Source organism: Microtus pennsylvanicus, chromosome 5 (assembly GCF_037038515.1).
Source record: "Microtus pennsylvanicus isolate mMicPen1 chromosome 5, mMicPen1.hap1, whole genome shotgun sequence".
Lineage (NCBI taxonomy): Eukaryota > Metazoa > Chordata > Mammalia > Rodentia > Cricetidae > Microtus > Microtus pennsylvanicus.
In genome coordinates this window covers 69799429-69822516 of record NC_134583.1, presented here as the reverse complement: position 1 = coordinate 69822516, position 23088 = coordinate 69799429, and the positions used below count along the sequence as shown (strand labels likewise).

General features: G+C 42.3%; 1 protein-coding gene and 1 non-coding gene across 3 annotated transcripts in view; one reads left to right on the top strand and one right to left on the bottom strand.

Moving 5' to 3' along the window:
• Mcmbp (minichromosome maintenance complex binding protein) overlaps positions 1–23088 on the top strand; it is a 44961-nt gene that overhangs the window by 5756 nt on the left and 16117 nt on the right. For both annotated transcript variants that reach the window (XM_075972456.1, XM_075972455.1), the window contains exons 2-8: positions 10355–10440; positions 11035–11175; positions 11320–11361; positions 13580–13681; positions 16849–16993; positions 20129–20280; positions 21821–21921. In XM_075972456.1, coding sequence (XP_075828571.1) covers positions 10355–10440; positions 11035–11175; positions 11320–11361; positions 13580–13681; positions 16849–16993; positions 20129–20280; positions 21821–21921 — 769 coding nt within the window. The remainder of the gene's footprint in view (positions 1–10354; positions 10441–11034; positions 11176–11319; positions 11362–13579; positions 13682–16848; positions 16994–20128; positions 20281–21820; positions 21922–23088) is intronic.
• Positions 2615–2718, bottom strand: LOC142851511 (U6 spliceosomal RNA). Its single transcript, XR_012910824.1, has one exon. It is a non-coding gene; the product is annotated as a U6 spliceosomal RNA (small nuclear RNA).

The following is a 23088-nucleotide window of genomic DNA, read 5'->3' as shown; positions in this document are numbered from 1 at the left end:
GTAGTACCAAGCCCGACCCAGATTGAGCTGGAAACTTTCAACTGTTCTTGCTTTCTAGTGTTTTGAGGGTGGCAAAACATTCTTATTCAGATATAATTCACATAAAATTTGCAATTTAGGCGTATATGTTTGACCTGGTGATATAAGGCCTGTCTGGGCAACCAATGAAAATCTGTCTCAAGATAAAAAACCTGAGGATATAGCTGAGTGTTATTGGTATTATGTGGAGCCTTAGGTTTAGTAACTACTAAATTATATAAATAGGTATTTAATGATTTTTAATTTTGTCTGAAAGGGGGTGGTTTACATGTGTAGAGGTCAGAGGACAACTTGTAGGAGTTGGTTCTTTTCCTTCTACTGTCTGGGCTCCAGTGATCAGACTCAGGTCATCGGGCTTGGCGGTAAGCAACCTGAACCACTAAGCCATCACTAGCATTTTTTTTTTGTTTGTTTGTTTGGGTGTAACAGACTTTGTTTCTGGACCATCAACCAGCTCCCAGATTATGACACGGAGACTTAGTAGCTGTGAATATTTGGCCTTAGCTTGTCTCACTTTTTGCAAGCTCTTATAATTCAACCCCTTTCTCTTTATCTATGTTTTGTCTCAGGGCTTTTTACCTTTCTCTCCTTTTGTATATCTTACTTTCACTGCTTCTTTTTTCTTGTGCAGCTTTGGTGCCTGCCTGGAACTAACTCTTGTGGACCAGACTGGCCTTGAACTCTGCCTGGGATTAAAGGCGTGCACCACCACCTCTGGGTTCGCTGCTTCCGGTGTCTGCCTGGCTTTTGGCCCTGAGCGGGTGCCTCTCTTTCTCATTCTCTCTGCCTGCCAGCCCCACCTATCCTCTCCTGCCTACTTATCGGTCGTTCATCTTTTTATTAGATCAGTTAGGTGCCTTAGGCAGGCAAAGTGGACAAATGCCTAGTTAAAATAGTATTCCACGGCCGGGCGGTGGTGGCGCACGCCTTTAATCCCAGCACTCGGGAGGCAGAGGCAGGCGGATCTCTGTGAGTTCGAGACCAGCCTGGTCTACAGAGCTAGTTCCAGGACAGGCTCCAAAGCCACAGAGAAACCCTGCCTCGAAAAACCAAAAAAAAAAAAAAAAAAATAGTATTCCACAACATTTGGCTTTTGTTTTTTTGTTGTTTTTTTTTTTTGTTGTTATTTTGGTGGGGTTTTTTGTGTTTATTATATCTATATAATTTTTTTAATTTTTAAAAACATTTTAATATACAAGTCTTTATGAATTAATGCATACAATATAGACAAATATACACTGATGTATATAGGTTTTGGTTTCTGACCTTTTTTTTGCTTGCTTGTTTTAAATATTTTTTTAAATTTATTTATTTATTTTGGTTTTCAATTTTTCAAGACAGGGTTCCTCTATGTAGCTTTGGAGTCTGTCCTGGAACTTACTCTATAGACCAAGCTGGCCTCGAACTCACAGCTTTCACCTGCCTCTGCCTCCCGAGGGCTGGGATTAAAGGAGTGCACCACCACTGTCCAGATTTTTTAAGCACTTGCTACTCTCACAGAGGACCCAGTCTTCTTTCCTTCCTTCCTTCCTTCCTTCCTTCCTTCCTTCCTTCCTTCCTTCCTTCCTTCCTTCCCTCCTTCCCTCTCTCCCTCCTTCCTTCCTTCCTTCCTTCCTTCCTTCCTTCCTTCCTTCCTTCCTTCCTTCCTTCCTTCCTTTTCACATGTAAGCCCGCATGTCAGAGAGGGCACCAGGTCTCACTATAGATATTTGTGAGCAACCATTTGGTTGCTGGGAATTGAACACAGGACACCTGGGTGAGCAACCAGTGCTCTTAACCCCTGAGCCATCTTCCCAGCCTGTTTTTTTGGTATTTTTATAATGTTGTACAACCAGCACCACTGTCATTTCCATCATCCCAAAAGAACCGCACACGCGCGTGCACACTCACACACACACAGCCAAACACAACTCCAGTGCTTTAGCGGCTACCATCCTAAACATATTCTGGACACTTTTTATTTAAGTAGAGTCATAACATGTAGTCTTAGGGGCTGCTTTCTTTCATTTAGAATATTTTCAGGTTTTATCCGTGTTTCAGCATGCATTTCTTTTTGTAACTGAAAATAATTTCCCTCTGTATGTGATTGTAAACTATTTTGTTTAGGTACTGGTGACTAGACGCTCTTCCAGAGGGCCCAAGTTGGACTCACGGCACTCGTGTGGCAGTTCACACCTGTCTGTAACCCCAGTTCCAGGGGCTGAGATGCTTTCTTTTTTGCTCCACGACACCAGGCATGTACGTGGTACAGAAACATGGATGTAGGCAAAACACTCACTTACAAATTAAGGAATAATTTTAAAGATTTTTGTTTATTCATTCACTCCTTAATGGTCTCTGAATCGATTTTTGCCTTGAGTTTCTGACCTGACTTCCTGGATGATGGACTGCCATCAGTAAGATGAATTAAACCTTTTCCTCCCCGAGTTACTTTTGTTCCTGTGTTTATCACAGCAATAGAAACACTAAGACACATCCATTCTGATGTCTCCAGATCTTTTCTTACTGCTTAATTTCTTGTTCGATATAGTCATTTGGGTAGGAGTAAAGGTATATGCTGCTGGGTTTTTTCCCTTTAAATATGGAACACTTAACAAATTTGAATGTCATCCTTGTACATGGGCCATGCTAATCTCTGTATTGTTCCAATTTTAGTATATGTGCTGCTGAAGTGAACACGTTGGGCTTTTTATTTTATTTTATTTTTGTTTTTCAAGACAGGGTTTCTCTGTGGTTTTGGAGCCTGTCCTGGAACTAGCTCTTGTAGACCAGGCTGGTCTCGAACTCACAGAGATCCGCCTGCCTCTGCCTCCCAAGTGCTGGGATTAAAGGCGTGCGCCACCACCACCCGGCGGGATTTTTATTTTAAAAATAATTTTTTATTTTTTTGAGAAAATAAATTTCTCCAATAATAAATAATACCTTATGTGTGTATATTGGCATTTTGGTATACTCTCTCAAGATATATCTGTTGAAAACCTGGGTGTGGTCTCATGCCTGTAATCTCAGCACCTAGAATAAAGTTTGGTTTGCTGCAGATCTGTCTGAGGTCAGCTTGAGCTACATAACAGTGCATTCTAGGCCATCTGTTTAAGTCCTTTGCAGCCAATGAGTAGGTGAGGCAGTGTTTCGTGTATTCCAGGCTGGCGGTGTGCATGCTAGGCAACCACTCTACCAACTGAGCTGGTTCCAGCTTCTTCCTTCTTACTTTTTAAAACCAGGTCTCATGTATTCCAGGCCAGCGTTAGGCTCACTATGTAGGCAAAATTTGTAAATTTTCCTTTTTCTTGTTGAATTGTGGGATTTTGTTTCCTTCTCTCTAGTTCACAAGCAAAGCCAGGAATTGAACTCAGGTCTTTTTGCTTGATACAGAGAATTTTCTCCCCCTTAGCAATCCTGGCTATGAGTTTTTGTTTTGTTTTTGGTTTTTCGAGACAGGATTTTGCTGTAGTTTTAGAACCTGTCCTGGAACTAGCTCTTGTAGACCAGGCTGGCCTTGAACTCAGAGATCCACCTGCCTCTGCCTCTGCCTCCGAGTGCTGGGATTAAAGGCATGCACCACCTCTGCCCGGCTTCCCACTCACAGTTTTTAATTTTAATAAAGTCTAACTTATCTTCCTTTTGGTTGCTCATATTTTGGGTTGTCCATATATTTGCCCATCGCCCCCTTTTTTTAATAGTGAGTGAGGCAGGGGGTCTAAAGTCATTCTTTTACTGATAGCTGTCCAGTTTTCCCAGTCTTATTTGTTGGTGAGACTATCTTTTCCTTATTACAGTTTTGGCACCTTTATTGAAATATCATTTGGTCCCACCTAGGTGGCTTTATTTCGAACTCCATTTCTACTCCATGGTCTCTCTGATCTTCCTCCTTGCCAGTTCTTGACTGCTATGGCTTTGTGCTGTTTTGTTGTTGAGGAGTGGTGTCTGTGTCTGTGTGTTTATCTGTACATAAATGTCTAGTAGACACCAGAGGATGGCATTGGACATCCTGCTCTATCATTCTCCATTTTATTCTCTTGAAGCAGGGTCTTTTACCAGACCCAAAGCTTCCAGCTTTGGCTGTAGGCGCTGACTCGTCAGTTCCTCACCCTACCTGTCTCCACTCCCCGTGTTAGGGTTGTAGGCTCCCATGGCCATACCCAACTTTTTTGTGTGTGCTTGTGATTTGAGTTCAGGTCTTAGCCTGTGTCAGCAAAACCCCCTTCTCAAAAAATGACACCCGTTATCCTCTGGGTTCATACACATATAACCTGGAATCCCAGCCCTCAAGATGGAAGCAGTAAGAATGCTAATTCCAAGGCCAGCCTGGGCAGCACAGTGAGACTCTAAATAAATAGGTTGGGTGAGAGAGGGTGGAGATTGAGGACTACAGCTTAGTGGAGCATATGATCACCGTGTTTGAGACCCTGGATTCCATCACTAGCATTCTGTAGCTAAGCCTTTGCTGTTACTGCTTATAACCATTATTCTAACCAGTACTTGAGTTTACAGCCATTCTTGACTGCTTCTATCCATTCTAGTTTTTGTTACTTGTATATGATTTTGAGGAATTTATTTAGAGCTGTTTTAAGTTCACAGGAGATATGAAAGGTAAAGATTTCTGTGGAAGACCTCCCCTTCTCCCAAATGATAACATTTCCAAAGAGAAGTGTATTTGTCACAATGGAGAAATTCTCATTGGGCCAAGGAAATGGCTCACTGTGCTAACTGAATGGCTTGAATTCAATCCCTGGAACCCAGTCTAAAGGTAGGAGGACAGAATGAATTCTAGAGCTGTCCTCTGGACCCAGATTAGATTCCCAGTAACCACATACATAGTAACTGTGACTCCAGTTCCATGAACTCTAATGCCCTCTTCTGACCTCTGCCAGCCCTCACAGTACTACACATACATTCAGGCACCACACCTACATATAAAATAAAATGAATAGTTATTTAAAAACTTGTCCTGTGATCTCTGCACACAAGGCCCTGCCCCAAATATATGTATATAAAGCCTCCGTTAACATGGTGCCCTCCAAAGTCCACAGTTTCTCTGCATTGCTGGGGTAGAGTGATAGGAATGCATTCGCCGAGTGCCAGACTCCAGGCTGCCTGCTGTAGTGGCCACAGCAGTGAATGAAAACTGCTGCTCTTCACAGCTCCTGCTGCCAAGGCAAAGCATTCTTTGCTGACCTGCATCCCGGGACTTGTTCTTTTTACAGGACAGCTTGGACACTTTCTCATCTGCATGTAATGTGGTTGGTGTTCTGTATAATCGCTACTCTATAGTGCTTACTCTCAATCTGTGTGTGTGTGTACACACATGTACGCACGAAAGTGCACGCACATGCATGGATACATGTCTCTTTTTTTGACAGTTTCTGTCATAGAACAGAAAAGTAGTGAGTCTGTCTTATCCTTATTTTCTTTTGTGGAGTGTGTCTTTGGTGTTTTATTTGAACAGTTTTAGCCAAAGTTTTGTCTATCTAGGTTTTCTTTTGTGTGATAGTTTGAGTTTTATAATGTTACAGTCTTTTTGTTTGTTTAGTTCTGTGATCTATTTTAAATTAGTTTTGTAACAGATTTACGGTTTGGGCCTAAATCTCAATTTTTTGCAGGGATACTCATTTGTTCCAACATGATTCTTACAGCGCTTTCTCCTTTATAGAAAGTTGAGTTGGCCACAGTGAGGGTGTAGACGTGTAGGCTATTTATTTTGTCTCACTGGGCTGTCCTCTTGCCAGCACTATTCTTGGGCTTTGTTTTCCATTTTTTTTCTTTTTGGGACTAGTTGTCACGTAATGCAAGCTTGCCCTGAACTCGTTAATAGCCAAGAATGACCTTGAACTTGATCCTCCTGTCTCTGCCTAGTGCTTCAATTACAAGTTTATAAAGGTGTTCATCACCACCACTCAGTATATTTTAATAAAATTGTGTGTGTGTGTGTGTGTGTGTGTGTGTGTGTGTGTGGTTTTTCGAGCCGGGTTTTTCTGTAGCTTTGGAGCCTGTCCTGGAACTAGCTCTGTAGACCAGGCTAGTCTCGAACTCACAGAGATCCGCCTGCCTCTGCCTCCCGAGTGCTGGGATTAAAGGCGTGCGCCACCACCGCCCGGCTGTAATAAAATTTAAAAATAGAAAAAGTCAAGTGTGCTGGTGAACAATTTTAAACCCAGCATCTGGAAAGCAGAGACAGGTGGATCTCCGAGTTTAAGGCCAGCCTGGTCTATAGAGCGAGTTACAAGCCCGCCAGGACTATACACTGAGATTCTTTCTTTTTAAAATGAAAAGAAAATGAGCAAGCTGGCTCAGTGGATAAAGGTGCTGGCTGCCATCCCTGATGACCTGAGTTCAATTCCTGGGACCCACTTAGTAGGAGAGAATTGACCCTTGAAAGTTGTCCTCTGAACTCACTCACTCACTCACTCACTCACTCACTCACTCACTCACTCACTTACCTCTGCAGGGTTTCTCTGTGCAACAGCCCTGACTGTCCTGGAACTCACTCTGTAGACTAGGCTGGCCCAGAACTCACACGGCTCCCTCTGCCTCTGCCTTTGGAGAGTAAAGGCGTGTGTCGCCTGGGAGCCTCCCTTTAAAATAGTTTTCAAAGCTGACTTAGATGAGAATGAGAGACAACTTCACAGTGGGTCTGTTCACCAAGAAGATATGACCATATGTGCACCATCAGCAAAGCTTCAGAGCTCACGCAGATGCCGCCAAGCTGATGGGTGTGGAAACGCAGCCACAGCTGAAGAGTTTGCTGCTGCTTATAGTAGCTGGAAAATTCGTAGAGCTCCTGAAGGTCTGAGAGTGCCCATCAACCAAGCAGCTCATTTAGTGTGTTCACCTCCCAGTCCCAGAACAGGCACTGTCCAAGTGCACATGTGACTTTGGCCAAGATAAATCATTCTGAGTTATGAAGGGAAATCTGCAGGAAGAGGGAAATCAGAAAGATGTCAGACTTGTAAAATATAAAGTCAACAGATCAAAAAGAAGTCTCTATGAAACTTAAAATTATTTTCAGCCAAACAAAAATGGAAACGTGAGAACGTTTTCTAAGCACAACCAGAGACATTGCTGTATGTGTGTTTAAAAAGAAACTTCAACCTTTAATCCCAGCACCTGGGAAGCAGAGGCAGGTCGATCTCGAACTCACAAGGACGCACCTGCCTCTGCCTCCTGGGTGCTGGGATTAAAGACATGTCCCACCACCCGACCCCTTTCTGAGTTTTTGAGTCTGGCTACGAGACTGGGAAACACTCAGTTGGGAAAATGCTTGGCTCACAAGCCTAATGACCTGAGTTCAATCCCAGAGCTCCCGTATAAAAACGGGGTTTAGAGTGCATGTCCTTAGTTTCTACACTGGGGAGGTGAAGTGGAGCGAGGCAAATCTCTGTGGTTTGCTGGCTAGCCAACCTACTTACTTGGCTTTTTTTTTGTTTATTTATTATGTATACAATATTCTGTCTGTGTATGCCTGCAGGCCCCATTACAGATGGTTGTGAGCCACCATGTGGTTGCTGGGAATTGAATTCAGGACCTTTGGAAGAACAGGCAATGCTCTTAACCTCTGAGCCATCTCTCCAGCTCCGTAAGGATATTCTTTGAAGCAAAACTGAAACTATACACAAAAATAGAAATCTCAACCTAAACCTCATACTTTACATAGAAATTAACTCAGTTGGTCATAGATCTAAGAACAAAACCTGGAGTAGGACACCCAGGTTGTTTGTTCTTCATTTCTAATTGAATCGTACGTGTGTGTAAGTGGGTGGTGCACGTGTGGAGGTCACTTCTCTCCTTCCCTCATGTAGGTCCCAGGGATTGAGCTACGGTCGTCAAGTGTGGCCCAGTTAAGGGAAAAATGTTTGGAAACTGCGAAAGCAAGGTTTTGTGTTTCTGACAGACTCAGCTCCATCACAATTAGAAACAAATTCCTCTTATTTGGCATCTATTTAGAGCAACCATGTGGTAAATAAAAAGGCTTGCCAGACATGTGCGCTAGGGGAGTTAGCTGTATCCTGTCAATAACTGGTCTTTTCACCACCTGTAAGCCGCTCCTGCAGATGGTTTACTCATTGTAAGAGCTGAAGATATACTGTATGTGGAGTGGAGAACTGGCTGCCACTTTGGGTGATGAGCCTCTCATGTCTTTGGGACATTCCGCCTTTTGGCAGTGCTAGAAGGATAGACCATCACTTACATGGCAGTACAATGGGTGTTGAAGGACAGAATTAAAATTTCAAGGTTTTTCTTTTTCCTGTTTTGTTTTTATTTCATTTGCTATTGGCTCATGTAACTGAGGCAGGCCTTATTTATACTCACTGTATAACTGAGGAACCCTGAACTCCTGATCCTCCTGCTGCCACCTCCTGAATGCTGAGGTCACAGCCGTGTCATTTACACCTTCATAGGATTTCTCCCACTTTTCTAGTATTGGGAGTTAGACCTGAGACCTTGTGTCTTAGACAAGTACCCTGCCACTGACCTACATCCATAGCCCAGATTAAAGACCTTATTTGGCCTCATTTTTGATTCTAGAGTCAGGCAACCCAACATAACTAGTATGGTATGGTTACCGGTGTCAAAAGAAAAAAGCACAACTTTAGTTTATTGATCTTAATTTTTGTTTTGTTGTTATGTTTAGAATTCTAGGATTGGGCAACACTTTATATTCCATTAGACAGTTAAGATTTTGATAGGCTGAGGAGAAGAATTTGTTGAATTTTATAGGAAGCCTAAAGAAAGCAGAAACAGGGGAAATAGATTGTTCGTTCCCTTGGCAGGTGGGCAGCAGGACTGGACAATTGAGAAACAACTGATTAGTGTTTGGAGGCGTAAGGCCACTGGTATCAAGAATACGATGAGGGGGCTGGAGAGACGGCTCAGTAGTTAAGAGCACTGGCTGCTCATAATAAATAAATCTTTAAAGAGAAAAATGAATATGATGAGAGAAACTGAATGCCAGGCCAGTTCAAACTGGTTGGTTGGAGAATTTGCCTGTGCTTTTCTCCTGGCTTGGAAGATCAGGCAAAAAGCTTAGTTTCCTGGTATTTTGGTGACATAGAACTTTAGGTTTTAGCAGGGTAATTGCATTTTATTTTAGTCATGCTTTCTGTGCATTTGCCTCCTCAAATGGTCGAGTGGTGGTGGTGCGGATCTTTAATTCCAGCCCTTGGGAGGCAGAGGCAGACCTTGAATTTATAGAGATCCACCTACCTTTACCTCCCAAGTACTGGGATTAAAGACTGGGGTTCCCACCACCCAGCTCAAGGAAAGTATTAACTGACATTGCGACATACGTGGCTGGTTGTATCAGGGCCTGCAGAGATGTCTCAGTGTTTAAGAGCACCTACTGCTCTTGCAGAGGATCCAGATTTAGTTCCCAGCTCTTACTTAGGTAACTCACAGCTGATTGTAATTCTATGTCAAGGAGATATGATGCCCTCTTATGGCCTCTTCAGGCACCTGTGCTCAAGTACATACCTACACACAGATACACAGGATTAAAAAATAAATCTTTTAAAAGTATTTAAAGTATTATTATAGCTGTTTAAACTTACGATAATCTGAAGAAACACACTGAAATATTTAGAAGGCAAGTGTACATAATGCATACAACTTAAATGGGTTAGAAAAGACTTGTGATGATCAAACAAATTATAAGACAGACGGAGCAAAGATAGGTGTTCTTTTTTTAAATAATTTATTTAAATTTATTTTATGTGCATTGGTGTGAAGGTGTCAGATCCCCAGGAACTGGAGTTACAGACAGTTGTGAGCTGCCATGTGGTTGCTGGAAATTGAACTCAGGTCCTCTGGAAGAGTAGTCAGTGCTCGTATCTGTTGAGCCATCTCTCCAGCCCCTGATATAGGTGTTCTTTATACTGTTTGTGTAGGTTAAAAGCTTCTAATTATTGCCAGATTCCCTTAGTTAGATCCTCAGAAACCAACGCTGGCAAATTGTTCTCTGGCCTCCTTGCTTGTGTGTGTGCACATACACACAGTAAGTGTGATTTAAAATCTCACCGCTTTCCAGTTCAGAATGGATTACCGTAAATAAAATAGCTTGGGCTGAATGTTTGATCTATTGTAGCTTGTGCTGGTCCAGGTAAACCACATATTCCACAGGTGTTGGCTCTCAGTTGTTAGTGCTGGAGAGCCATGGGGCCAGCAGCCTGGGTTTGTGGTACCCAGTGTCTAGCAGGGAAGCTCCTTGGATGCCTGTGGCTGTCCCAGTTGCACTTGTATTAACTACTAAGTTTACATGGTATTGACTTGAACATAATCTCTTGGTCTTTGTTGTACTTTGATGATCATATTTCTCTTTCAGCCCAAAATGGAGTTAATCCCGACTGGGAGAAGAAAGTTATAGAATACTTCAAGGAAAAGCTAAAGGAAAATAATGCTCCTAAATGGGTGAGCTGGCTGGCTATAGTTTCTCTCAGCAGAATAGACCCCACCCCCACCCCAATGTGAGGAGAAGTGGTTCAGTGAGTGCAGCTCCTGTCCTCAGTACTTCCTCATTGCAAGGTTCTGCGCTGATGCTTGTGTTGTGCCTCTAGGTGGCAGTAAATGCCTGCTCCTTCCTGGTGAACTGTCTAGTAGCTGTCACCTACGTTCTGTTCCCTCCTAGAAGAATTGGCATGTGCTAATGTTCAGAGGACTCATAAGGTGCATGCCTTATTCCGGAGTCCTTTGTAGGAGGTGATGTCTGTAATCTGGGGCCTTGGGAGACACAGAAGGATGACAAGTTTGGGGCTAGCCTCTGCTATTAGTGAGTTCCAGACCATTCTGAGCTACAAAGAAGTCTGTCTCAAAAGAAGGGAAAGAAGAGACAGAAAATAAAGAAGGCAGGCCGGGAGGGTACACATGTTATGCATGCTTTTGGAAGGAAAAGCATCCTGTTATGGACAAGTGTTATCACAGGAACAGGGCTAGATTTTGAGTGTGTGTTTGCTTAACAGTTACAGATGACAACTTTGCTGACTTGCTTGTTTGTTTTCTCTGAAGGTACCATCATTGAATGAAGTTCCCCTTCATTATTTGAAGCCTAACAGCTTTGTCAAGTTTCGTTGCATGATTCAGGATATGTTTGACCCTGAGTTTTACATGGGCGTTTATGAGACAGTTAACCAGAACACAAAAGCACGGGTATGTGTTGCTTTCTTCTTGAGATTTTCTGTTTATAATTTGTGATATTATATATATGTGTGTGTGTGTGTGTGTGTGTGTGTGTGTGTGTGTGTGTGTGTATGTATATATATATATGATACTTTTTGTTTGTTTTGGTCATAGGTTCTTCATTTTGGAAAATACAGGGATATAGCAGAATGTGGGGTATGTATCTTTTATGTTATTTGAACTTTTTTTTAGCATGATTTATTTCACCTAAAAAGAGAATTCATTTTTCTTTGGTTGGTCTTTAATGTTGCTGTTTTGTGTGTGAATGGGTTCTTAAAAATCAGACAGATTTTTTTTTTTTTTGTCTTTAAGAGTTTTCTGGGGGACTGGAGAGATGGCTTAGAGGTTAAGAGCATTGCCTGCTCTTCCAAAGGTCCTGAGTTCAATTCCCAGCAACCACATGGTGGCTCACAACCATCTGTAATGAGGTCTGGTGCTCTCTTCTGGCCTTCAGGCATACACGCAGACAGAATATTTTATACATAATAAATAAATAAATATTTTTTTAAAAAAGTTTTCTGACATAATTTTCTTATTTGTCTTTTAAAGATTTCTAGCAAGATTGTAAATGGTGAGATTTTTCCCCAATATTTGTGACTAAAAACATGATGTATGATCATTTTTTTAAAGATTTATTTATTTTTTATACAGTATTCTGCCTGTAGGCCAGAAGAGGGCACTAGATCTCATTATAGATGGTTGTGAGCCACCATGTGGTGCTGGGAATTGAACTCAGGACCTCTGGAAGAGCAGTCAGTGCTCTTAATGTTTCTTTAAACGAAAGGGAAAGATGAATTTAGACTTATTTGTAGACCAGGCTGACTTCAGATTCACAGAGATCTCCCTGACTCTGCCTCCCGAGTGCTGGGATTAAAGGTGTGCGCTACCATGGCCCAATTTATGTGCTTTTTTAAAAACCCACTTTGTGTCTTATCTCAATTTCAAATTTGCTGTCATGAGGGACTGTTTTTCCACCATAAGACTTTTTCTTTTTTAGCAGAACAAAGGCAGATTTATTAAGGAAAACTCACAGCTTTCTAAGTTATTATTTAAATAGAGTGCCTTCCTTGGGGAGTAAGGTCTGAATTTTAAACCCATTTCAGAGGTAACTATAATGAGTATTTACTAAGTTTTGCTGGCAGAGGCTGAATTGGATGTTTTCTATGGAGAGAGATTACTGAGCACTTTGTCATTTGGAGGCTCAGCATGCTGGGCATCAAACCCAGGGCATCATACACATTAAGCAAGGACTCTTACCACTGAACTCATGCCTTGTCTTTAGAAGGATTTAATTTCATAGCTGGGGTACTGTGTGTTATGGCTTTGAGGAAGGCATTTTTTTTGGCTATTGTATTTGAAAAAAGATTTCCCTTGGTTTTGTTTTTAAAATTGGTACCTTGAGGGCTGGTGAGGTGACTCAGTGGATTAGAGCAATTGCTATCAAGCCTGATGGCCGAAGTTCAGGCTCTGAAACCCACGTGGAGAACTCCTGCATGTTGTCCTCTCACTTCCGTGTGTAACCATGGCATACATGTGTCCCCCTGCCCACATACGCAGTAAATAGTTGAATGAATGTACTAAAAGTGGACGTTGGAAAGCTGGATATGTAGTGACTTACTTCTGTAATCCCTGACCGTGGGATGCTGATGCAGGAGAATTGCCAGATATTAGAGCCCAACACTGTTATCATTTATAAAGCGGTGGGACCTTAGGCCGGTCCACCAGGGACGTAACAAATAGATAGGCCATGCACAGAGAGCTTGGGTATAAAGATTATTTAATGGGTTAGGAAGGGGAAAGGGGGGAGAGAAGAGAGAGTCAGAAGCTGCCTTTCCAGAAGAAGGTGGGGTGAGGGAGAGTGGAAGGGAGGAGTGTTAAAGAGAGGAGGTGGGAGATCCCATGGCCTTAGAGGAAAGGGGGGGGGGGGAGGGAGGGCTGGGAGTGGGCGGAGCTTGTCTCTTAAAGGGATAGGGTTCCCAGGTGACAGACCACGCCAGCAGACTACAACAAACAAAAGTTACAGAGTGACAGCCCCCCCACTCAAGGAAAGAAAGAAAGAAAGAAGAGAGAGAGAGAGAGAGAGAGAGAGAGAGAGAGAGAGAGAGAGAAAGAAAGAAAGAAAGAAAGAAAGAAAGAAAGAAAGAAAATGAGGTAGTTTTGGAAGCATAGTGTGTTGTGTGGTAGCAGCATCTGCCTTTACACTCTTCCCGGTACTTGGGAGTCTGAGGCAGAAGACCACAAATTCATGCCAGCCAGACTTTGCAATTAATTGCTTGTTAATTACGTTAACTTGAGATAACATTTATTTTGATTTTATACTATGAAAATGCATATCTCTTAACAAAACTTTAAAAATGCTTTCTGTATATCACAGCCTCAACAGGAGCTTGACTTAAACTCTCCACGATCTACCACGGCAGAAAGACAGACCTTCTACTGTGTCCCAGTGCCTGGAGAATCTTCATGGGTCAAAGAGATATCCTTTATCTGAACCTTACTATTTGATGAGTGATTCTTAATTTTTTTCTTAATTTAAAGGGTCATAGTTCAGATTATAGATTTGTAATCCTTTTACCCTGGGTAACATTAGATAGGGAAAAAAAGTGTTTGTATACAATATATGTCCTTAATAAGACATAAATTTAAGTATTTATAACAGAGAAATGCCTAAATTCTGATGCATCCCTATAGTGAAACACTATTAAAATAGGTTGTGGTAGATTTATAGGTACTTAAATATTATGATAATAAGAGAAGGGTACAATTTCAAATTATAATGCATTCTAATTTTTTAAAGATTTATCTTAGTTTTTAAAGGTGTTTGTTTCTGTTTCTGAATGAGTTTATGTGCACTACACGCTCACAGGAGCCTGGGAGGAAGCTGAAAGAGAAACGCAATAGGTGTTCTTAACTGTTAACTCTGGCCCCTGGTTGGTTTTAACAGTACAGTGGCTTGTCTTCTATATAAACTGAGAAAAAAACTACATCATCTATACTTGCGAACATATATATTCACTATCTGTTTCTCTTTGTTCTTTGTGTGAAATTATTTCCCTTAGATTCTGGCCCCCACCCCCGCCTCCTTTAAAACAGGGCTGAGGGTGGTGAATTCCTTCATGAAAGTTCAACTCTTTTCACCTTCATTTTGAAGGAGATTTTCACTCCATGTAAAATTCTTGATTGGCACATTTCACTAGTGTGTTAATGGTACAGGGCTGTTATCTCTTAGCCCTCGATCTTTTTTGATGAACGGTTGGCTATCATTCTTATCATTCCTCTTATATAGTATGTCTTTTGTCCTCTTCGCTGCTTCTAAAATATTCTTTCTATTTTCAGCCTTTTAACTATGTTGTGCCTGGGTGTGGCGTTTTGGGTTTGGGGTTCCCCTGCTCTTTTGGCGGGGAGACATATACTTCTCTTACTTAGTTGGATTTTGTTGAACTTTCCAGTTTGTGGATATTTTTCAGCAACAATTTTAGTCATTTCTTCAAATATTTTTTCTGTCCTAATCTCAGTACTAGTACAGACTAGACTGTATGGGCATCTGTGTGTGCCCAGCTGGGGTTTGTTATTGTGAGCCCTGGGGAGGCGAGCACTTTACTGCCTGAGCTCTCTTCCAGCCCCTTTGTGGAATGTTCATCACATATTATAAGACTACTTTATTTTTTCTTTTGACAGCTATCTTTTCGTTTTTGCTTTTTTTGTTTTTTATCCCATTGCTAGAAGTCGAGCCCAGTTCCTTAGAAGCCGGCAAAACATTCTCCCACAGAGCACACCCCAATTGGAGTTTTGTTTTGTTATTTGATATTTCCCCCCTCGTTTTGCTTTAGTTGAATCGTTAATGTTAACCCGTGTTCATGGTCTCTGAATTTTTTTCTCCATCCCTGGTTTATAAACAATCACTTGTGTCTGTGTGTGTTTCTGAGGGGTTTGGGTGGGGGCAGGGTCAATAGAAGTAGTTTGAATTTTTGTTGTTTTTTTTCCCCCTTGTTTCACATCATTTATTTATTTTATTTTATTTTTTGGTTTTTCGAGACAGGGTTTCTCTGTGTCTTTAGAGCCTGTCCTGGAACTAGCTCTTGTAGACCAGGCTGGCCTTGAACTCACAGAGCTCCGCCTGCCTCTGCCTCCCTAGTGCTGGGATTAAAAGTGTGCACCACCACCGCCCAGCTCATGTCATTTATTTTCAGATCTTATTTTCCGTCTGGTTATTTCAGTGTTTCTGTTTCTCTGTAAATAGTCCTCATCTGTTTACTCATCTTCTCTTTTTTTTTCCCTGGCACTTACTCTGTAGAACAGGCTGGCCTTGAACTCACAGAGATCCGATTGCCCTGCCGCGCACCGCCCCCCCTCCCTCCCCCGTGCTAGGATTAAAGGCGTGCACCACCACCCAGCTCTACTTTTTGTTTTTGAGATAGCATTTCAGGTCACCTAGCCTGGACTTGAACTTGCCTTATCTCCAAGGATGGCATTAATTTCTGGTCATTCTAGTCCTAGAGAGCTGGGATTCCAGACAGGCACCGCCTGAGAGTGGCAGGGAGTAACTCAGGGCTTTACACATGCTGGGCAACCTTATGTCAACTGAGCTCCACTCCAGCTCTTCCCTTAATACAGCGAGTTACCTTTCTGTTAAATCCCTGCCCACTAATTCCTGAGTCTGTTATCTCTGGGTTTGTTTGCATTAATTTAAAAAACTGATAACAGGTCTGATTTTCCTGTTTCTCTGCTTAACTACTGTTTTATTATCTGCTAAAAAGCCAACATTAGTAGCATTTTGAGTTTCCTGCCTTCAGAAGGGTTGACTTTGGTTTTGGCAGTTTGTATGCTGGATAGCATTTTTTCTTGTCTAGGAGTGGTATAGGAATTGATCAAGATGGGTAACAGAGTTACTCCAGTTCCACAAGATATAGCCCTAAACAGCAACATAGGCTCTTAGATGCCTGCTAGGCCTTTGGGACTGAGAAGCTTGAGTTAGAATCTGCAGTTTGGTGCTTGACCAAAGATCAGAATTCCTGGGTCTTGTGTCTACAGCTGTTCCTCTGGGTACCCTTTTGCAAATTTCTGCTACTCTGTAACTCTGAACTCTGGGCTTTGTTTTCTCCATCCAGCAAGAGATAGACTGCCACTCATCTTTGCTACAGTTGGAAGGTCCTCCTGCAGCCAGAAGGATGTGGAGTTTTTCCTGGGGTTGTGTCTCCTTATTCCAGGATCATTGTTGTCCACTGCCTGAGGACAGATACTTTATCTGTGTTGTCCAAGTTTGTTGTTTTTACCAAGTGGATGTGGGGCATAGAGGAAAACCTCTTATTTCATAACCCAAGCTGTCTAGTCTCTTTTCAGAAGTATTTTAGGATCTGAGAGTTGACTCAGCTATTAAGAACAATGGCTGCTCTTGCAGAGGACCTGGGTTTGGTTTCTAGTATCCAATAGCTGCTCAGAATGGTTTGTAATTCCAGGTCCAGGGAATCTGACACCCTCAATAATTGTAGACAAAACACTCAAAAGAAAAAATAAATAAATCTTTTTTTTTAAAGTACTTCCTTTAACTGAATTGTCAAATTGGTGATGTTTTAGAACCATGTAATTAACATAATTTAGGATAATCTGGTTCAAGATTATTGTCTTCTTAACCTTTTATTTAACGCCTATGTCAATGCAAACCAAGCTCGAGTCAGTCCCTCGACTTCCTATACTCCCAGTCGGCACAAGAGGAGTTATGAAGATGATGAAGATATGGACCTACAGCCCAACAAGCAGAAAGACCAACATGCAGGTGCCAGGCACGCAGGTACTGTGCCCTCACCTTCCTCTGACGTCAAGGCTCGTTGTCAGGCTTGTTCTCTGACAGTTCTCCACTGGGAACTGGTGTGGTGTGATGACCTCATTTCACTCCGTCATAGTGGGTGGTGTTGCTCGGAGTGAAGCTCGGGAGTAGATCTTTGGCCTTGAAGGTATGAGGCCCTGTTTCCATCCCTAGGCACTTTTGAGCATTTTTACAGTGAGGACCCTTTGGAAAGCTCTGATGGATGCTTTTACTTTGAAGTGGTTGAATGGAAGATCTTTTAGTATCTTCGTAATTGTTATCCCGATTCTTGAACAATAGAAAGCATGGTTGTGCTCTACCCTACAACTGACTTAGCTGAAACCATCCTTTCTTGCTTTCCTTTTGGAACCACGGTATTTCTGTTGATTTTTGTTGTTGATATTGTTTGTTTTGTTTTTCAGGATAGGATTTCTCTATGTAACAGCCCTGGCTATAAATTTGTGGAACTAACTCTATAGACCAGGCTGATCTTGAACTCTCAAACTAACAGAAATCTGCCTAATTCTTTTATTGGGGGTAGATGGGTGGGAAGGTTTTGTGTTGTTTTTCTAGACAAGGGTTCTCCATGTAGCTCTGGCTGTCCTGGAACTCACTCTGTAGTCCAGGCTGGCCTCAGAGATAAAAGAATTAGCTATACTTAAGAAAAATTGAACTACAAATTCATCCTGCAATTTCACATTTTTTCCCTTGATATTTCTGGCCTAAAAAAAAAAAAAAAAAGATCAGGGCTGGAGAGATGGCTCAGTGGTTAAGAGCACTGACTGCTCTTCCAGAGGTGGTGAGTTCAATTCCCAGCAACCACATGGTGGCTCACAACCATCTGTAATGAGATCTGGTGCCCTCTTCTGGCATGTGGGCATACATGGAGGCAGAATGTTGTATACATAATAAATAAATCTTTAAAAAAAAAAAAAAAAGAAAAAAAAAGATCAACGAAAACCAGGTGGCAGAAGGCATATGCCAGAGGCAGGCAGATTTCTGTGAAATGAAAATATTGAAATTAATTTTAAAAATTTGAAATTTTTAAAAAATATTTATTTATTTATTTATTTATTATGTATACAATATTCTGTCTGTATGCCCGAAGGCCAGATGAGGGCACCAGACGTCTTTACAGATGGTTGTGAGCCACCATGTGGCTGCCGGGAACTGAACTCAGGACCCTCGGAAGAGCAGGCAATGCTCTCAACCACTGAGCCATCTCTCCAGCCCCTGAAATTTATTTTGTTTGTGAACTTTTGCCTGCATGCTTGTCTTTGTACCATGTGAATGCTCTCAGAGGTTAGACGAGGCCATGGGGTCCTGGAACTGGAGTTAGGGAATGACTGTGAGCTGCCCTGTGGGTGAAGGCACCTGAGTCGGGTTCTCTGCAAGATAAGCCAGTGTTCTAGCCCTTTAACTGTTTCTAGACCTTGAGATTAACTTTTTTTTTTTTTTTGATACAGTTTCTCTGTAGTTTTGGAGCCTGTCCTGGAACTAGCTCTTGTAGACCGGCTGGCCTCGAACTCACAGAGATCCACCTGCCTCTGCCTGCTGAGTGCTGGTGTGCGCCACCACCGCCCGGCTAGAGATTAACTTTTTATTTTTAAAAATATGTATGTTTTATTTTATTTTTGCTTAATTTTAAGGTTTTTTTTTTGTTGTTGTTATTGTTTTTTTTGTTTTTGAGGCAGGATCTTACTGTGCAGCACTGGCTTGGAGCTCACTGTGTAGAGGAGGCTGGCCTCAGACTCAGAGATCCTTACACCTTTGCCTCCAGTGTGCCAGGATTAAAGGCTGTGTTACCATGCCTGGTTGGTTAAGATTGTATTTTAAATACATTTCTCCCTTTTCCTCCCTCCAAACCCACTTGTATACCCGTCCCCGTTCTCCTTCAAATTCATGGCCTTGTTTTCCTCAGCTGGTATTTTGTGCATGTATGTGTTTATATATACATATGCCTTCCTAAATACAACCTGTTGGATATATACAATGTTAATCGTATGTATGTTTTCAGGGATGACTATTTGGCACTAGATAACCAATTTGTGTGCTCTTCCCTGGGGAGGGCCACCTCTGTTCCCAGTTTTACTCAGTTGCACGTAGTTCTTTGTGTAGGATTGAAGTCTTGCGGCCTTTATCCCATGCAATTTAACATGTTCATTGGTGCTCTCCTTGTTCAGCTCACATTTATGTAGTCATATTGGCGAGAGTTTACAGGTGTAGTTTCTGATGTTATTAGGAGACACAGTATCACTGCAAAGTCCCCGATCCTCTGGCTCTTAAAACTTTTCTGCCACCTCTTCTAAATGTTCCCTGAGCCTTGGGTGCAGGAGTTGTTCTGTTAGATGCATCCATTGGCATTGGCCTCCACAACTGCATTTTGATTGGCTGTGGTTTTCTGTAGTGGTCTTCATCTGTTACAAAGAGAAGTTTCCTTGATGAAGAGTGAGACTACATGTGTCTGGGTGTAAGGATATCTTTTTATAGGTTGTTATTATGGATTAATGCTGGTTTAGTAAATTAGTGGTTGTAGCTTCTCCTTCAGGAGCTATAACTTGACTAGCACCGAGTAGTTAACCAGGATTCCAGTACCAGGCATGGTCTTCTTGTTTCCAGAGAGGGTCTTAGGTCCAATTAGAGCTGTTGGTGTGTGTGCCACTACTGCCCCCCTAGGGTTGTCATGTTGTCCTGGTCATGCATGTGGTTCGTAAGTGTCATAACTGGGTGGATTGAAATGAACTTGTAAAAGTACTGACCTGAGTTAGGCGTCATAGCTTGATGTGAAATCCCAACACTAAGGTGACTAAGACAGAAGGATAGCCTAGAGTTCAGTGCCAGCCTGTACTACACAGTGAGACCCTGTCTCAAAGAAAGGAAAAGAAACAAAATCCTTCCAATATGTTAGATGGACTAGTTTGTTGCTATTTCAGAGTAAGAAAGCAATGAAATATTTTATGTGTCTATCTTTGTTCTGGTATAAATCAAATAATGTTATTAAAACTTGACATGAACCTTTTTCGACTCATAAACATGATTTATGTCAAAATGAAAAGCACTTTTAGAATGTTCGTTTCTTTGGGCTTAGAAGTGACCGCATGCAATGCTGTTTGAGTCTAGGGGGCCTCGGTGGTCTTCACTGGTGCGGAGAGCCAAAACGCTTAGAAACTGAAGCTTCCAGTGGGCAACAGCTGAACTCCTTGAACCTCTCTTCCCCATTCGATCTGAACTTCCCCCTGCCAGGAGAGAAGGGCCCTGCCTGCCTCGTTAAGGTACAGCCTTTCCTAATTTTTTCCACAGATGCTTCTACCTCAGAAATGAGGCATTAGAAATTCTAAGCCTTAGCATGTCTACAGGCTGTGCTGTCCTCTGGAGGCTCTAGAGGGATGGAGAGGGGACAGGATCTGGCTTGTTGTATCTTTTCCTTCGTCCAGCTTCAAGAGGCTGCCTGCATTCCATGACTTGTGGCTTCTCCATCTTTAAGACAGCAACACTGTGTCTATCTGACCATTCTTTTGTAGTCACATTTCCATCAGATAAAGTTCTCTCTTTGACACTGAGCCTGCTTAGCCGATCCAGGCTAACACCACACAGGGCAGAAACCTGGAGGCAGGAGCTGATGCAGAGGCCATGGAGAGAAGTACAGTTTACTGGCTTGCTCCATGAGGAATAGGCTTGCTCACACTGCTTTCTTATAGAATCCAGAACCACCAGCCCAGGGACAGCCCCACCCACAGTAGGCTGGATCCTCCCATATCCTCCCATAAGAAAACGCCTTGCAGGCTTGCCCATAGCCCAGTCTTGTGAGGCATTTTCTTTCTTTCTTTCTTTCTTTCTTTCTTTCTTTCTTTCTTTCTTTCTTTCTTTCTTTCTTTCTCTTTCTTTCTTCCTTTCTTCCTTTCTTCCTTTCTTCCTTCCTTCCCTTCCTTCCTTCCTTCCTTCCTTCCTTCCTTCCTTCCTTCCTTCCTTTCTTTCTTTCTTATTTGTTTATTTAAGATTTCTGTCTTTTCCCCGCCACTGCCTCCCATTTCCCTCCCCCTCCCCCAATCAAGTCCCCCTCCCTCATCAGCCCAAAGAACAATCAGGGTTCCCTGCCCTGTGGGAAGTCCAAGGACCACCCACCTCTATCCAGGTCTAGTAAGGTGAGCATCCAAACTGCCTAGGCTCCCACAAAGCCAGTACGTGCAGTGGGATCAAAAACCCATTGCCATTGATCTTGAGTTCTCAGTAGTTTGTGAGGCATTTTCTCAACTGAGGCTCCTTCCTCACTGACGAGCTCTGACAACTTGACATGATACTAGGCAACACACCCTGTTTCACAAAACCAAAGGGGTAAAGTCATATTCAAAAGTGGACCGCCTTTTAAATTCATAGCTACTTCCTTCCTATGTCATTTCTGACTGCATATTTTATTTCTGCTATTTTACCTTTTCAAAATCCACTTCTCACTTGTATTTAAAATAAAGGGTGTTGTATCACATGCCTAGTCCTGCCATTCTAGAAGTTGAGATGAGGAAGATCAAGAACTCGAGGCTAGCATGAGCTACAGTAACATGACCCTGATGCAAAGTAAAACTAAACTGTTTGTAGTGCTTTAAAACATCAGTCCCCACACTTGGGAGGCAGAGGCCTGAGGTCAGCATTAGACCAGCCAGGTAGGCTCTGTGGTCATACCTGGCTCTGGTTTAGCTTTTGCCTGACTGCCAGCCTCTGTGGGAGTGTGGTTGTTCACATGTTTGCTGACTTCGCTGTCTGACTGGCAAGTACCTGGTTCTGTCATTCAGTGTTAACCTGATTTTGTGTTGTTGTCAGGTCTATGAAGACTGGGACTGCTTCAAAGTCAATGACGTTCTTGAGTTATATGGTGTGCTGTCTGTAGATCCTGTCCTGAGCATACTGAATAATGAAGAAAGGTGAGTGTTTGTTGGGTTTTCTTTGTTACTTTTTCGTCGGATATAATTTCAAACAGTGGCAGAGAGTTACAAAGAACGTCTTTCCTGTCTTCAGATAGTTACCAGTTACCACCCATGCCATGCTTGTCATTGCTGCCCTCTGTGTACTACCCTCATCCCGTCCTGGCAACCCCTGGCTGTGGAAGTCAGCCAGGCACAGCAGTCTTCCCAGGGTTGTGCCGCTGATGCACGAGAGTGTCATTAGTGTCCATCACTCAGGGTGGTATTGCCTGACCCGTGAGCACTTGTCACTTTGCCGTTAATAATTTGAAAGATACTTTTGTGCATCTCAGCATCTGTTGACTTGCATTGTGTCTCTCAGAGGCACTTCATTAACTTTGTCTCTGCTACAGTAGCCATTTTCTGCTGTGTCCCTCCTACAGTTGTTTTTCAAGTAATTCCTTTATGTTAGTATGAACCAATGAACGTTCATTTTATTCAATATCAGCATGTATTTTGAGATTCAGATTTTCCTAGATTCAGCTAGTAGGAGCCACAGTGAGCAAACTGTATGCAACATACTTTCTTTAGGCCACCGATGAGCTCTCAAGTCACAACACAGAGACTTATTATTACTTCTGAGTGCTTGGCCTTGTCTGATGCCTGTCCCTTAGCTCTTATAACTTGTTTTAACCTGTTTCTCTTCATCTGTGTTTACTTCTGGGCTTTTTACCTTTCCTTCATTCTGTATGTCCTACTCCGTGTCTGCCTGGCCCTGGGTATCTCCTACTCTTTCTCCCTCATTCTCCTCATTTTCTTTCCCCTTGAACCTAGATTCCTCCTTCTACTTATTCCCTGCTTTTCAGCCCTACCTATCTGTCCTCTGGCCAATTATTCAGCTTTTTATTAGACCAGTGAGGTGCCTTAGGCAGTCAACGCAACACTTCTTTATATAATTAAACAAATGTAGCATAAACAAATGTAACACCTCTTTGCTTAGTTAAAGTAATATTTCACATTTCCCCCTCTTTGTCTAAATAAAAAGGAAGGGTTTTAGCTTTAACATAGTAAAACTATATACAGTAAGAACAATTATCAGGTAAGGATTACATCTACAGTATCCAGTCCATTTGTATTTGGCAAATTCAGAGAAAATATTACTTATCCTATCTTGTTGAGTCCAAAGGT